Raw genomic sequence first — 17197 nt, forward strand, 5'->3', positions numbered from 1 at the left:
AAAACTGAATATAGAATTGCCATACGACCCAGCAATACCATTGCTGGTATCTACTCAAAGGACTTAAGGGCAAAGACACAAACGGACATTTGCACACCAATGTTTATAGCAGCGTTATTTACAATTGCAAAGAGATGGAAACAGCCAAAATCTCCATCAACAGATGAGTGGCTAAACAAACTGTGGTATATACATACGATGGAATATTATGCAGCTTTAAGACAGAATAAACTCATGAAGCATGTAATAACATGGATGGACCTAGAGAACATTATGCTGAGTGAGTCTAGCCAAAAACTAAAGGACAAATACTGTATGGTCCCACTGATGTGAACCGACATTCGAGAATAAACTTGGAATATGTCATTGGTAACAGAGTCCAGCAGGAGTTAGAAACAGGGTAAGATAATGGGTAATTGGAGCTGAAGGGATACAGACTGTGCAACAGGACTAGACAGAAAAACTCAAAAATGGACAGCACAATAATACCTAATTGTAATGTAATTGTTAAAACACTGAATGAAGCTGCATCTGAGCTACAGTTTTGTTTGTTTGTTTGTGTCTTGTTTTTTTCTCTTTTTCCTTTTTATTATTATTATTATTTTTACTTTTTTCCCTGTATTAACATTCTATATCTTTTTCTGTTGTTTTGCTAGTTCTTTTCCTAAATCGATGCAAATGTGCTAAGAAATGATGATCATGCATCTATGTGATGATGTTAAGAATTACTGATTGCATATGTAGAATGGAATGATTTCTAAATGTTGTGTTAATTTCTTTTTTTCATTAATTAATAAAAAAAGTATAAGTATTATATCATCTTTCTTTTTTCTCAGCAAAAACACAAAAAGGAACATTTTATAAATACCCATCTGCCTTTTGGTTTTTTCATTTAATTCATCTTGCAATTAATTCTATATCAGCACACACAGAGATATCTTGATATTCCACTATAAGGATTTATGTAACTTATTTAATCAGACCCCACAGATAGACATTCAGAATGTTACCATTACTTTGCTAACATACACAAAAAAAAAAACAGCAGTGAATTTTCTTGTTACATCAATCATCTCTCACGTGTAAATATATATGCAGGGTAATGTCCTAGAAGTGGATTCAAGGGTGAATGCATTTGTTATTTTGGTAGACACTGTTAAACTGCTAAAATTTTCCAATGTGAACTATGTAATAGTATCTCACTATAGTTTTAACATGTATTTCTCTGTTTATTTAAGTTTGAGTATCTTCTCATTTATTGGCTATTGGGATCTATCCTGCCATGGCTTGTATGTTGGTATCTGCCATTTATTTTTATACCGGGTTAGTTTTTGCTTACCATTTGCTAAAGTTCTTTGCATACTCTGGATACTAATCCTTTGTTAATTGTATACCTTACAAATTATGCACTCAGAGTATGGCCTATCTTTTCATTTCTTTATACGTGTTTTTTTAGGCAGGGGGTGTAAATTTTATGTTTAACGTAGTCAAGTATATAATTTTTTTTTCCTTTTCAGTTTGTGCTTGTCTTATCTATGGAATACCCCCTTACTCAAAAGTCAAAAAAGATATTCTCTTATATTTCCTTCTAGAAGTTTTTCTCTTCATATTTGCTTTTAGTCTTCAATGTACTTGAAATTGAATTTTGTGTAAGGTTTGAGGTAGGAACACAATTTTATTTTTCCCATAAAATCATTTGATTTAGCACAATTTAATAGCTTATTTTTCCCAATGAGCTGTAACGCCACACTGAGTTTCCTTCATGCATGGGTCTGTTTTCACTATCTCTATACCGTTTCAATAGTCTATCAGCGTACCATGGTGCCATTTCTACACTGTCTTAATTATTGCACAAGTTGGGCAAACTGTATGAAAAACATTAGTATTCCTAATTTGCTATGCTTTTGCTTTATTTATTTTTAAAATTATAAACAGATGTTGAATTTTATCAAATACGTTTTCTATATAAGATGACCACATACTTTTCTCCCTTTTTTCTATTTAATGAGCTGAATTTTCATATTCCAATAATAAACTGACCTATTTTCAGAATACACTCAAACTTGGTTGTGATTCATTATCTTTTTTCATATGTTGCTGACTTGATATGTTAATTTGTGTGTGTGTGTGTGTGTGTGTGTGTGTGTGTGTGTGTGAGTGTGTGTTTGTGTGCATGGGCCAGGAGTTGAACCTGGCTCTGCCACATGGCAGACAAGCATTCTACCACTGAACCATCTATAATTTGACTTCCACAGGATGTAATATTAAAAATATTATGACTGGCATGTATGAGTTTTTGTTTTCTTTCTTTTGCTGGAGAGAGGCAAATGTTCAAAAACATGATCATGGTGATAAATACACAATTATGTGATGATATTGTGAGCCACTGATTGTAACCATGTCAAGAATGTCTGTATGTCTGTTTGTTGTTTATAATAAAAATATATTTAAAAAATATTATGACTTTTATTGGCATGGAAAGGCAATCATAAAATAACCCTATAAAAGTAAAGCAAAAAAAAAACATGATCTTGTTTTTTAAAGATACAGATATATATGTATTATATTTGTACATTCAATAAAGTTTAAAAGGAGTTAACGAAAATCAAATGGGTAACCATACTTAGCTCTGCACAATAGATCTAGAGATGAGTAAAAATGATCTATTATTTCCTTTACAACATGTCCCTGAGGGATTTTTAGTATTAAAGTTAGATTGATCTCATAAAAAGGTGGGGAACATTCCCTTTTTGTCTTTTTTTTCTGGAAGAGTCTGTGTAAGAGTTCCTTATGTTTGGAGTTCTCCAGTGAAATGACCACATTTCTCTGAGGAAGGCTTTAATTGTAAATTCAACTTCTTTAATACTGAAAGGACTTCAGACTTTTAATTTTTTTTCTATCAGGTTTGGTTTCATTTTTCTCTATTTATTTTTCAATTAAAATGTTTAGTTTATTGGCATTAGGTTATTCACAATATCCTCTTGTTATCTTTTATTTTTGAGTAAAATCTTATTTTTTTCAATCTTGACATTGAGAACATGAGCCTTTTATTCCCTATTGTCTTGTCAGAGGTCATTTTCAAAAACTGTTTTCAAAATCTAACTTGTGACTTTGCTGATTCCATTCTGTTTATTTCACTAACTTTTGCTCTTCACTTTATTTTCTTCCTTCTACTTTTATGATTTATTTTTCCTTCTGAAAATCTTAAATGAATCGTACACACAATGAATACCCGTGCTTTCACCACCTCATTAAACAAGTATCAACACTTTGTCTTATTTACTTTATCTATTACATGTTAATATATTTTATTCTGAACACTCTGGAAATAAATTACAGACTTCATGACTTTCAGCATAAACACTTAAGTTTGTATCTCCTAAACAGAAGGACATTTCTTTATGTAATGGGACCTCAATACTACCTGTCACATTTAAGAAAATTAACAAAAATTCCTGAATATCAAGTATCCAGGCATATTGCAATTTACTCACCAATCTCATTTACTTTTTCTGACCATCAAAAACAGGACTGATTAATGTTCAACAAAAACATCTGGTTATGTCTATTTAGCCTCTTTCAAACTAGAATAGTTCTCCTGAAATATTCCTTATTAAGGATGTACACTCAGCATATTACATGCAAAGTCATGTGAAATAATTTTTTTCTGTGAAGTTATATTACCAAGTTAAAAAGTTAATTATCTTCAATGTATTAAATTTTAGTGTTTTCTTTTAAAATATTTTTTATTTTTTAATATAAACCATTTACATGGTTCAAAAATCAAAATTACATAAGAAGATATACCTTAAGTATTGTTTCCATCTCAATCTCTGACACCCCATTCTTTCCCATTAACCCCCAACTGCAAGATTTAGAAAAAGAAGACAAATTAAACCCAAAGTGAGAAAAAAATAAAAAACAAAGGTTAGAGCAGAGATAAAGAATTAAAAAAAAAATAGAATCAACAAAATCACAAGTTGGTTCTTCGAAAAATCAACAAACCCTTAAGCAAAATAACAAAAAAAGAGGATGCAAATAACTAAAACTAGGAACGAAAGGGAGGACATTACTACTGACACCACAAAAATAAAAAGGACTATTAAGAGGATACTATGAACAACCGTATGTCAACAAATTAGGTAAACTAGATGAAATGGACAATTGCCTAGAAACACACAAATTACCTACACATTGACTCAAGAAGAAACAGAAGATCTCAACAGACCAACAATAAGTATAAAGAGATTGAATCAGTCAACAAAAACTCCCAAAAAAAAGAAAAGCCCATGACCAGATGGTTTCACTGGTAAATTTTACCAAACATTTCAAGAAGAATGAATACTACCCAAACTCTTCCAAAAACTCAAGAGGAGGGAACACTTCACAACTCAATCTTTATATAGCATCACCCTAATGCCAAACCAGATAAAAGTTAAGGAAAGAAAATTATAGATCACTAGTCCTTACGAATAAAATCCTCAACAAAACATTAACAAACTGAATCAACAGCCTATTAAAATAATTATATATCATGATCAAGGATGATTTATCCCATGTAAGGATGGTTCAACACAAGAAAACCAATTAATGTAATATATTAACAGAACAAAGGGGAAAAAAAACACATGACCTCCCTACTGATGAAGAAAAGCCATGTGTCAAAATCTTCTTAATAAAAACAATCAGAAAACTAGGAATAGAAGGAAACTTCTTCACCATGATAAAGAGCATAAATGAAAAACCCAAAGGTAACATCATACTTAATGTTGAAAGATTGAAAGCTTTCCCTCTAAGATTGAGAACAAGACAAGGATGCCCACTGTCATCACATTCAATGTTGTACTGGAATTTCTGGCCAGAGAAATTAGGCGAGAAAAAAATAAAAGGTATTAAAATTGGAAAGGAAGAAGTAAAACTTTCCTATATGTAGTTGACAGGATCCTATACATAGAAAATCCCTAAAATCTACAACAAAGCTACTAAAGCTAACAAACAAATTCAGCAACATGGCAGGGTGCAAGATCAACATGCAATAATCAATAATTTCTATACATTAGTAATGAACAACTGGAAGAGGAAATTAAGAAAAAAATCCCATTTATATAAGCAACTAAAATAATCAAATATCTAACCAATAACTTACACACACAAAACTACAAAACATTACTAAAAGCAATCAAAGAAGATCTAAATTAATGGAAAGACATTCCATGTTCATGGACTGGAAGACTAAATAGTGTCAAAATGTCTATTCTACCCAAAGTGATTTCAAGATTCAATACAATCCCAATCAAAATTCCAACAATCTTCTCTGCAGAAATGGAAACACCAATCATCAAATCTACACAGATTAAGGGGCCCCAAATGGCCAAAATCATCTTGAAAAAGAACAAAGTTGACGGACTTCCTGATTTTGAAACTTATTACAAAGCTACAGTGGTCAAAGTAGCATGGTATTGACACAAGGACAGACATATATATATATATATATATATATATGAGTGGGACAGAACTGAGAGTTCAGAAATAAACGCTCGTATCTAAAGCTAATTCTGCTTTATTCATTTTGAGTCTATGGTCTAGGTACATACAAATTTAGAGCAGTTACACCCCACCCATTTGTGAATTGATTCTTTTTTCTTTTACAAAGTACTTTCATTGAAAATTAGAGTTTGCACAATATATCTTTCTCCATCTATTTTTACTTTCAGCCTGATTTCTCCTGTTTGCTTCTCTTGTAATCAGCACACAGATGGGTAGCCCTTTTTTGTTTGTTTTCTATTTAAACTGAAAATCTTTGTCTTTTAATGGGAGCATTTAATTTACTGATATTTCTAACACATTAAAAAAAAATACAGAACAGTAATATATAAATCATACAGCTTCAACATTAGCAATTCATGGAAATCTTGTTTTATATATATTCTCCTCCACTACCCCTCCTTGATTATTCTGAAATAAATCCCAGACATTATGTCATTTCATCTATAAATATTTTGGTATGTATCTCTGGGTTATCTAACAGTATGCAGGGAGGGGAACTGGCACACTGCAGAGTCTCAAGGTGGGGACTAACCATATCAATCAACAATGTGATTGAGGGTGGGGGATTTGGGTCACAGGGTATTAGCTGACCTCCAGAGGACTAGATCCTGAGATGAGCCACGTGGGCAATCAATCATGCCTACGTGGCAGAGCCCCAGTAAAAGTGTGGACACCAAGACTCAGATAAGCGCCCCTGGTTTGCAATATTTTGTGGGTAATGTCACATATAGATGCTAAGAGAGGAATGTTGTCCTGCCTCCTTAAGGAAAGTACAACTAGATATCCAACATTTGTACCCTTCTGGACCCTGGTCTATGTGCTTCTCCCCTAGGGTGATTTTAATTTCATACCATTTCCCTGTAATAAACTGCACCCATGACCATAACAGCTTTCAATGAGTTCTGTGAGTTTTTCTAATGAATTACTGAACCTGATGGTGGTTTTCAGATCCCCAAATCTGCAATTGGTGTCAGAAGTGAGACAGTCTTGTGTGGACTGTGCTTCCTCTAACTTGTACAGCTGGCTAAACTCTTCGTAAATTTCTTTCTCTCCCCCTCTCTGCTAGCCTAAAAGCTGTATACTTTCACTGCTCTTTCAGGGGTTAGCACTATGTTCTTGGGTGAGTTACTTAATCTTTAGCTGCCTCAGTTTCCACTCTGTAAAACAGAGATAATAACAAAACCTTCATTTCAGGGCTGTAAAAACTGAGTTAACACATTGAAAGCATTTTAAAAAGCGCCCTAAAAAAAACCTAAATAAAAATTAAAAAGTGCCTGGGAACCTAATGCATTCCCCATAATTGTCTATTTTTACTACTTTCCAGAGGTTTTGATACTGGTCAGCTATTGATCAGATATACTTTATTTTTGTTTTTCTTTTGTATAAATGGCAACTTTATAGAAAAGAATACATACCCGACAGCGTAGGGACCGTTTGATCAGAAGATGTTTATGGCGAGGATAGAGCTGTGAAGCACAAACTGGTTGAAAGTCTGGCTGTAAGAGGCGCTGCTGAAGAGTAGTGACTAGCACAAAAGACAGAAACCAGATTTAATTTGCTGTCACTTGCTCAAAATCACTTATAGGTTGTAATTACATGAAACAACACTGCTTTTATGAATGGCGCTCTTCAAAACCTATAATTTAGAAATGTAACATGCAAAATTCTTCAAATGATTACAAGTATTTTCTACATGATTATTTTACAACTATGCCATTAAAAAGTCTGAAATCACAAAGCATATAAGTAGCAAAAGCAGAATTTGATACAAAACAGAAACAAAGAAGCAGAATAATATACAAAATTACCCTCTGTGAGATGAGTAGAACATATGGAAAAAAATAAATAGGGAGAAACAAATGTTAAAATAAATTTAGTTTGAAATGCTAGTGATAAATGAAAGCGAGGGATAAGGGGTATAGTATGTATAATCTTTTTTTTTCTATTATGGTCTTATTTCTTTTTCTGTTGTCTTTTTATTTTTTTTTCTAAATCGATGCATATGCAACTATGTGATGATATTAAGAATTACTGATTATATATGTAGAATGAAATGACATATTAATGTTTTTGTTTGTTGTTAATTTTTTTAATTAATAAATAAAAAAAAGAAATAAACTAAAAAAAAATTACCCTCTGTGAGAGGAGTAAAACATATGGATTAAAAACAAATAAATAATAGAGGGAACAAATATTAAAATAAATTTAGATTAAAATGCCAGTGATCAATGAAAGGGAGGGGTAAGGGGTATGGTATGTATGAATTTTTTTCTGTTTTCTTTTTATTTCTTTTTCTGAATTGATTCAAATTTTCCGAGAAATGATCGTGATGATGAATATATAGCTATATGATGATATTGTGATTTACTGATTATATATCAAGAATGGAATGATCATATGGTAAGAATGTCTGTGTTTGTATGTGGTTATGTTTAATAAATTAAAAAAAAGAAAAATATTCTATGATCTCACTAATATGAGGTAATTATAATAAGTAAACACACAGAGATCAAATCTATGTGTTACCAGGAGGTAGAATGAGCATTTAGAATGGGGAATGGATATTTAATTTGTGCAGGATTTTTAACTAGATTGAATTTAAATGTTAGGAAATGGATAGAGGTGATGGTAGTACAATATGGTGAGTTTAATTAACAGCACTGAATTACATGGGTGTTTGTGGTTGAAAGGGGGAGGTTTAGAGCAAACTATGTCACTAGAAAGAAATTTAGAGGACAAAAACAGGGCTGTGTAACAGTGAATCTTGTGGTGGACAATGACCGTGATTAACTGTTCTTTCATGAACTAGAACAAATGTGTATCATTATTACAAGGAGTTAATGACAGTGATACGTGGGAACAATGCACCTACAACAAAATATGCACTATAGTTAATAATAATGTTTTAATATTCTTTCATCAACAGTAACAAATGCTCCACACCAATGTTAAGAGTCAATAATAGGAGTATGGGACATGATGGGTTTCATTTGTTTTTGCTCATTTGTTTGTTTTTGAGTAATGAAAATCTTCGAAAATTGAGTGTGGTGAGGAATGCACAACCATGTGATGATACTGTGAAACAATGATTGCACTCTTTGGATGGACTGTATGATATATGAATACATCTCAGCAAAGTGTTGGGAAAAAAAAGTAAAAAATAAAAGGCTAAAAAAAAAAAAGAAAATTACCCTCTGTTAAATTTACTGGTCTCGTATAGTAGTCTTCAGGTAGGGGTTCCACTTCATCTACAGCCTGGGCTAGTTCAATCTTTATCTCTTTTTGGTCCTCTCCTTCTTTAAGGCTAAAAGATAAAAAGCAATACAAAGGTCTACCTGATTATCCTCAAAGTCTACTATATCACTATAATCGAAGTATTCCTTTATTGTAGAATATTCTTTCTGCTTAGGTCACATCCTGTGTTTCAGTTAATCTTTTCTAAGTTTGGGAATCTTATCCACTGATACATTTTTAAAAAAATCCCATTCCTTCAATATTCATTTTGACACCTGCTTTTCTCCTCAAAACTACTTAACATCCAAACTTACGAAAGTCCAGCAAGGGTACTGATGGATGCACCAGCTCGTGGTCGCTGAAGTCTGGTTCCAAGACCATATTTGTCCTAAAAAAGGTTCAGAAATGAGAAATTCTGAATTTATACATTCTATCAAAAAAAAAAAATATCTTGGGGTGGGACAGCATGAGAAGCTCAGGGAAATAAGCAAAAAAAAAAGCTAATTTAAAAGCTTTATCAAAAAAAGAGTAGTATGTAGTTTCAAATCATCATCCTATTCTTAAAATAATAATAAAAGCATCAAACATAGAGACTAAAACTACGTTAATACAGCAAAACTGAACCAAATGTGGTTTTTTACTATTAACCGAAAAATATCTAAGCTATGGCTCAGATGAGAACTATGTGGTGTGTCTAACACACATGATGAATATCTTCCTGGAACAGCAGCGATCATCTGCTAATTTCTTCAGGGTCAGCAAGAATCGTAAAAGGGAACTTACCACTACATGAATAGTGTGTTGCTGTAGAGCCCAAAAATAGCAGCAGGTTGCAACAGAGACAAAAAAATGCAGCATAAGATAGGAGCAAACTCATACAGCAGGCAGGTTATATGGGAAAGTTAGAAGAATAATGCATTTAATTCAAATTCCTCTCCTAAGTAAAATACATATCAGGGCATATGCTGTTTATACCATTAGACTATTCAGAAAAATACAATAAGACATCTTTAAAGTCTTCGGAAAATATAGATGCTTTGTAAATTTTAATATTTTATCAAGTTCTACACTAGGTATTTTTATATGGACCCTACAAATCTTTAGAATTTCAACAGCATCACTAATTCTCATGTTGAAACAGTGTGGCATGTTATTTAACCTCTCTAGCTCTCATTTCCTCAAATGTAAAATGGGGATATACCATCAACTCCTCAAAATTGTTGTGACAATTAAATAAATTGTGTAAATGCTTGGCATATTGTCAAAATTCAATAAATGTTATTCACTAAATATCAATCTGCCAGCCCCAAGCAAGCACAGAGAAAAGAAATTGTTCTGTAAGCAAAAATAAAACTTGGGGGACAATAACAAATACTCCAATCCTAACCTCTTTCTTCTAATTGCTAGTATATAGGTAGGCAGAGAATGATTTCCATATATAATTCTTATCAAAAATTCCATTTCATATGTAACCATTTATTTAACCACAGATGCACTGCGTAGAAGTCAACATTACAAGCTGAAGAAATATGGGAAGGTGCCAAAAAAATTATGTTAACAAGAGCTGGGAAACCCACTACACTCAGGATGTCAAAGGTGGACTCCATTGGTAATATAAATAAAATTTACTTGTCCACCTTCTTCTTCTTGGACTTCCTATAATTCCCAAAAGCTACAAATAGTTGAATTCTGTGGTTCCTACAAAAGTAAACAATAGCCTCTATGGGGGAATAATCAGAAGAGAAAGAGGACCAACGGAGAAAGAATCACAAGAGTTCTTATGACTCAAAAATCCTGGAACTAAGTAGTGATATGACAAAAGTCTAAGTGCTGAAAATTAAAATGTATAATTTGAGAAGCCTCACTCTGCTGTGCAATATTCAGAAATCTAGGGATAGTGGTCATTAAAATGGTCTCTGTTCTTAAACCCTACAGGTCTTGATCAGTGAACTGCAAAGTCCTTCTTGTACCAAACCCTCACCGAAAAAGCCAGAGGCATATAATTTCGACGTCGTGCTAGTTTCTTGCGATCTCGTTCAACCTTCTCTTTCTGAGCAAGCTGTTGGTAATATTCTATCAGTTTGTTCATCTGTAAAAAATTAAAGGCTCAATAAGTACATTGATTAGAAACATAATGAATAGAGAAGACAAAATATTGAAGTGGGCAAGTTTCCCCTTTCCTTCAAAGAGACTATCTCTTCATTACAGGATCTATATTTAGAATTGAAATGGGACCTCCAAGTTTAACAGAAAGCAAAACTCCCCTTTTATACCTTTTGCCTGAGCCACCACAACTCTCTCCACAGGTAACCACTATTTATAAGTTAGATACATATTTTTAGTCCTTTCTTACACTTTTACAGACAGTTATGAAAATACTGTATTTTGTATATATTTTTAAACTCTATGACATACAGTTTTGATATATATAGAAAAATAAATACGAACTTGTTTTAGTATACAAGGAACAAAGTTATTTAAAAATTTTCTTTTTTATATGAAGTATCACGGGATTTCAATCCAGTTCAAATAAAACATAAGTGCCTCTTTCCATCCAGTACAAAGAGACATACCTAATTCTTTTTAAAAGCTGCAAGTTACTGCATAGTATAGATGTCCTATAAGGTATCCCACCCACATAATGCTTAAATGGTTGGCTGTTACCAACTCTCGTCCTTTCAATTCAGAAGCTATGATTTTTTTTTTTTTTAAGAAACTAATCTGACCCAATCATCCCTTTGCTTAAAAACATTTAAAGGCTTCCCAAACTCGTTAACTTGGTCTACATGGCCCTACATGGTCTGACCCCAAAAATCTTTTTTTTTTTTAATTTTGTTTTTTATTGTGAAAAGTAACTTATAAACAAAAGGTAATAAATTCCAAATGTCCAAGTAAATTTCAAAGCACACCACAGCAATTAGTTATAGAACAGACTTCAGAGTCTGGGATAGGTGATAGTTTCACAATTTCTAGTTTTTCCTTCTAGTTGCTCCAAGACACTAGAGACTAAAAGAAATATCAATATAATGATTCAGCAGTCATAGTCATTTGTTAAATCCTATCTTCTCTGTTATAACTCCACTTTTTCCTCCTTTTTTTCCCAATCTTTAGGGGTATTTGGGCTATGCCCCCTCTAGCCTTCTAGCTTCTTCATGTTGGAAAGGGCTATTGATAATATGGGATGGGGGATGGAACTAGCTGATGTTCTAGAGAGGCTGGGCCCTCTACATTTTAGGACTTATCTGGCCTAGGGACCCATATGGAGGTTGCAGGTTTCTGGAAAGTAATCATAGTGTATGGAACCTTTGTAAAATCTCAGGTAGAGCCCCAGGTGTTCTTTAAGATTGGCAGGAATGGTTTTGGTTAGGGTTCGGCAAACCAAGTTAATGCATTTTTTTGTAATGATCATTCCGTTCTACATATATAATCAGTAATTCACAATATCATCACATAATTGGATATTCATCATCATGATCATTTCTTAGAACACCAAATATCTCTCTTCATTCACCCAACACTAGTACCAGCTTTGCTGCCTCTCTCTACAAGCTTTTTCCATGTGCTGTTTCTTCCATTTTGAATTCTTTCCTCTCTGCATCTGTCACTCTCAGATCTCAGTGTAATCCTCAGTTGTGGATCTAACTAGTTGAAATTCTTCTTAATAAATGTTACATGACATTATCTCTCCTAATGCATCACAATTTCCTTTTCTGTGAACTGTTTGATTGACTTCAGTTTTCTCGATGGACTTAAGCTCTGAGGGCAAGAACCATGTGTTTCTATTGTTCAGCACAGTCTCTAGCACATAGAAAGTGCTCAATAAATGTTTGAAGAATGAATATATATTTTCTTGTGCACAAGAGCAAGTATTTCAATAGCTGAGAGTCCAGGAAGTAGAAACTGCCAAGAGCTCAAGAAATGTTTGCCAACTGACAATAATAAACAATAGTATATATAAGAAGACCCATCTCCCCTCATACTCACCCTGGATATTTTTAGTAATTCTAACTTTTGCTGATCTCACAGGTGAATAACTGCATATTGTTTAATATGTACTTTATGACTGATCATGCATACTTCATTTCTACAGCAGTTCATCACTTTCTCATATTCTAGGGGTAAAAAAAAATTAGTTCTACTACCTACAGCAGAGATCATTTCATTTCGAAATGTTAAAGGAAGTTCAAATCACTATCCTATGAGGAACAACTAATGAGTCCAAGAGCATCTTCCAAATCGGTAGTATCTCCAGGAATAAGAGTGACTGCATGCTGATATTTACAAGAGTATTTCAGAAAAAAATCGAACCTTAACTCGGTGGGTACATGAAAAAACAATCTTGTTTCCCTATTCTGATTCACAACTACAGTACAGAACTAAAACTACACTACGCTCCTCCCATAACTTGACTCAGACTGAAAAAAACCTGCTAGTGTGATTAATGTCTTAAAAAAAGCACTTTCTATGTGTAATAAATACCAAAATACACATCATGAACTTCTGTGAGTAGGCCATATACACTGGCAATATGGAAGATTTTCAGCCTTTTTCTCCATCTTTTCTTATCTCATTCTCTCTTTCTGGTGACTCTTTACTTACCCTTTGTGTGTAAGGATTTTCAGGTTCTTGCCAACCGCCACTGGCTGTAAAATAAACAAACATTAATCAATATAAATTGTTAACTTAATTTCTATGAAATGGGTCTTTTGCAGGCCACAAATGAAATGTAAAACATAAAATAACAGAACTTCCAAGAAAGAATCCTAGAAATTATATAGACTAGAATGCATAGGTTTTAAAAAAATTAAATATAATGATGGTGATGATTACCAGCAACAGCACAACTAATGCATGCATAGTTTTTATGCCAGGCACTTTAAATGTATTACATTTTCATAACCCTCTGAAGTAGATTCTTATTAGTCTCATTTACAGGTGAGGAAACTAATTCAGAGATGTTAAATAACTTATAGATAGTAAGCGGCAAAGCCAGTATTCAAACTCAGGCAGAGTGACTGCAGAGACGTTCTTATCTGCAATACTAAGCAATTTCTATGTTCTATAATCTTAGTGTAGAGAAAAAATTTTAACCCAAGAAACAAAGTGCATAAATGATAAAGAGCAGGATTATTCACAAAAGCTGAAAGTAAAACCATAATTAGTATTTTCAACAGATGGTGCTGGAACAATTGGATACCAACATGCAAAAGAAACAGAATCTTGACCCTTATACCTCACAACACAGACAACAACCTGAAATGGGTAAGATTTAAATGTAAGAGTTTAAAAATGTTAGCATAAATTAAGTTAAAATTTCTTTACTAGTGCACAAAAGGCACAAACTATAAGAGAAAAATTGAGAAACAGGACTAGATTGAAAATAGAAACTCATAGAAATAGGATAGGTATTGGGTAATTGGAGCTGAAGGGATACAGACTGCACAACAGGACTGACTGTAAAAATTTAGAAATGGATAGCACAATACTACTTTGTAAAAATTTAGAAATGGATAGCACAATACTACTTAACTAGTACAATAATGTTAGTACACTGAATGAAGCTGAATGTGAGAAAGATGGAGGAGAGATGAGGGTACAAATGAAATCAGAAGGAAAAACAGACGATAAAGACTGAGTATAATCTAGGAATGTCTAGAGTGTACAATGATAGTGACTAAATGTACAAATTTAAAAATGTTTTTGCATGAGGAAGAACAAAGGAATGTCAATATTGCAGGGTACTGAAAACATAATACATACTTTAAAACTTTAACTTATATGTGAGACTAAAGCAAAAAATGTTTATTTGGTACAAAATTTATATTTTGACTAGTGTATCTCCTAATATAACTTATATGGACAGTTTAACTGAACACCATAAGTACATGTAACCTTGAGTAGGGCATGAGATTTTGTAGGTTTGTCCACAGTGATGCCCTGATAAATCCCAGAGTGATCTGAACAGTGAATAAAAAAGTATTTGCAAAGTCCCTTCTGCAAATGGTGAGAAAGGGGGGAAATTCTACTTCCCCATTTGGAGAAGGACTGATATTCTAGCAAGCAGTGAGGACAACAAATTCAATAGGCCAAACCCTCAATCTTGGGGTTTGTTCATATGAAACATCCCTGCAAAGGATAGGCTAAGCCAACTAAAAATTAGGCCTAAGAGTCACCCCCAGAGAACCTCTTTCGTGCTCAGATATGGCCTACCTTTCAGCCAACATGGCAAATAAACTCACTGCCCTCCCCCTCTCTATGTGGGACATGACTCCTAGGGGTGTAAACTTCCCTGGCAATGTGGTTCAGAAATCCTAGAATGAGCTGGAACTCAGCATCAAGGGACTGAGAAAGCCTTCTTGACTGAAATGGGGAAAAGAGAAACGCGACAAAATAAAGCGTCAGTGGCTAAGAGATTTCAAATAGAGTCGAGAGGTTATCTTGGAGGCTATACTTACGCATTATATAGATAACCCCTTTATAGCTGAAGGTGTATTAGAGAGGCTAGAGGGAAATAAGTGGAACTGCAGAGCTGTGTTCAGTAGCCATGTTTCTTTAAGATGACTGTATAATGATATAGCTTTCCAAAGTAACTGTGTGATTGTGAAAACCCTGTTCTGATGCTCCTTTTACCTATGGTATGGACAGATGAGTAAAAATAGGGATACAAATTAATAATAGGAGGAACAAATGTTAAGATAAATTGGGTAGAGGAAAATATTAGTGGTCAATGAGAGGGAGGGGTAAGGGCTATGGTATGTATGAGTTTTTTCTCTTTCCTTTTTATTTCTTTCTTTGGAGTGATGTAAATGTTCTGAGAAATGATCATGGTATGTGACGATATTGTGAGCCACTGAATGCAGACCAAGTATGGAATGTTTACACATTAAGAACGTCTGTGTTTGTATGTTGATTGGTTTTATTAATTGAAAAAAAAGAAAAGAAAATAGAAACTCATGCTCTTCAAAAGATGCTGTTGGAAAAATAAAAAGACAAGCTACAGACTAGGAGAAAATATTTGCAAAAGATATATTCAACAAACAACCTGTAACTAGAATATATAAAGAACTCTTACAATTCAATAAAAGGGAAGACAAAAAAAAAAAGAACAATAAAAACAACGGGCAAAAGAAGTCTGAAGGTCAGCATTGCCACATACAACTGTTGAAGAAATTGAAAAACAGATCAGGCTTCAATTGGAGCTAGGAACAAAGCCAGTGAAGTAAGGGTTAAGGTAAATCAGAATACAGGGTTAAACAGGATACTGTATTTTGGAGCTTTGCCTGATAGAAGGGACCAGAGGAAGAGAGGTCTGCTTTGCCCCAAACCTGGATTTTCTGTGATACATGGTCTGGTTTCACCTGTCTCAATGGATTATTTGGACAGCACAGTTACATGGGGCTTGTGGTTCTGTACAGCCTGTTATGCATCCCAGGGTATGTTGAGCAGATGATTGAAGAGCATTGGTGGAGTTCCTGGAGGGATGGGAGAAAAGATATCGAACTGTTGGGCTTTACCACTGGGGAAACCCCCTGGTGTTGTCTTGGGCATTGGGGACTCCCAGGTCAATGAGCTGGGCCCTTGATCTTTTTATTTTTTTTAAATATTTTTGAGAAATCTTCCCACACATCCAGTCCATACATGGTAAACAATCAATGGCTCACAATGTCATCACATAGTTGTGTATTCATCACCACAATCATTTTCAGAACATTTGCATCACTCCAGAAAAAGAATTAAAAAGAAAAAAGAAAAAAATTCATTCATCCCATACACCTTACCCCTTCCTTTCACTTACCATCAGTATTTCAATCTACTCATTTCTTTACGCTTTATCCCCCCTATTATTTATTATTTTATCCATATTTTTTACACATCTGTCCATACCCTGGATAAAAGGAGCATGAGACACAAGGTTTTCACAACCACACGGTTACACTGAAAAAGCTGGATCATTATACAATTGCCTTCAAGAATCAAGGCTACTGGAACACAGCTCAACAGTTTCACATACTTCCCTCCAGCCACTCCAATACACCATAAACTAAAAAGAGTTATCTATATAATGCATAAGAAAATAACCTTCAGGATAACCTCTCAAGTCTGAAATCTCTCAGCCACTTAAACTTTGTCTCATTTTTCTCCTCCCCTTTTTGTCAAGAAGGCTTTACAATCCCATGATGCCAGATCCCGGCTCATCCGGGAGTGCTGTCCCACATTGCCAGTGAGATTTACACCCTTGGGAATCATGTCCCACATACAGGGAATGGTAGTGAGTTCACCTGCTAAGCTGGCTTAGAGAGAGAGGCCACATCTGAGCAACAAAAGAGGTTCACTGGAGGAGACTCTTAGGCATCATCATAAGAAGGCTTAGCTTCTTCTTTGCAGGGGCTAGCCCCAAGATTTAGGGCTCAGCCTA

The 17197-nt window shown here is 34.0% G+C and overlaps 1 protein-coding gene across 2 annotated transcripts in view; it reads right to left on the reverse strand.

Annotated features, from left to right (window-relative positions):
* Positions 1-17197, reverse strand: part of DCTN4 (dynactin subunit 4) — a 50921-nt gene that overhangs the window by 19578 nt on the left and 14146 nt on the right. For both annotated transcript variants that reach the window (XM_077137428.1, XM_077137429.1), the window contains 5 exons: positions 13381-13424; positions 10763-10870; positions 9096-9169; positions 8739-8851; positions 6963-7072 (listed from right to left, as the gene is read on the reverse strand). In XM_077137428.1, coding sequence (XP_076993543.1) covers positions 6963-7072; positions 8739-8851; positions 9096-9169; positions 10763-10870; positions 13381-13424 — 449 coding nt within the window. The remainder of the gene's footprint in view (positions 1-6962; positions 7073-8738; positions 8852-9095; positions 9170-10762; positions 10871-13380; positions 13425-17197) is intronic.

The sequence above is a fragment of the Tamandua tetradactyla genome, chromosome 20 (assembly GCF_023851605.1).
Source record: "Tamandua tetradactyla isolate mTamTet1 chromosome 20, mTamTet1.pri, whole genome shotgun sequence".
Classification (NCBI taxonomy): Eukaryota; Metazoa; Chordata; class Mammalia; order Pilosa; family Myrmecophagidae; genus Tamandua; species Tamandua tetradactyla.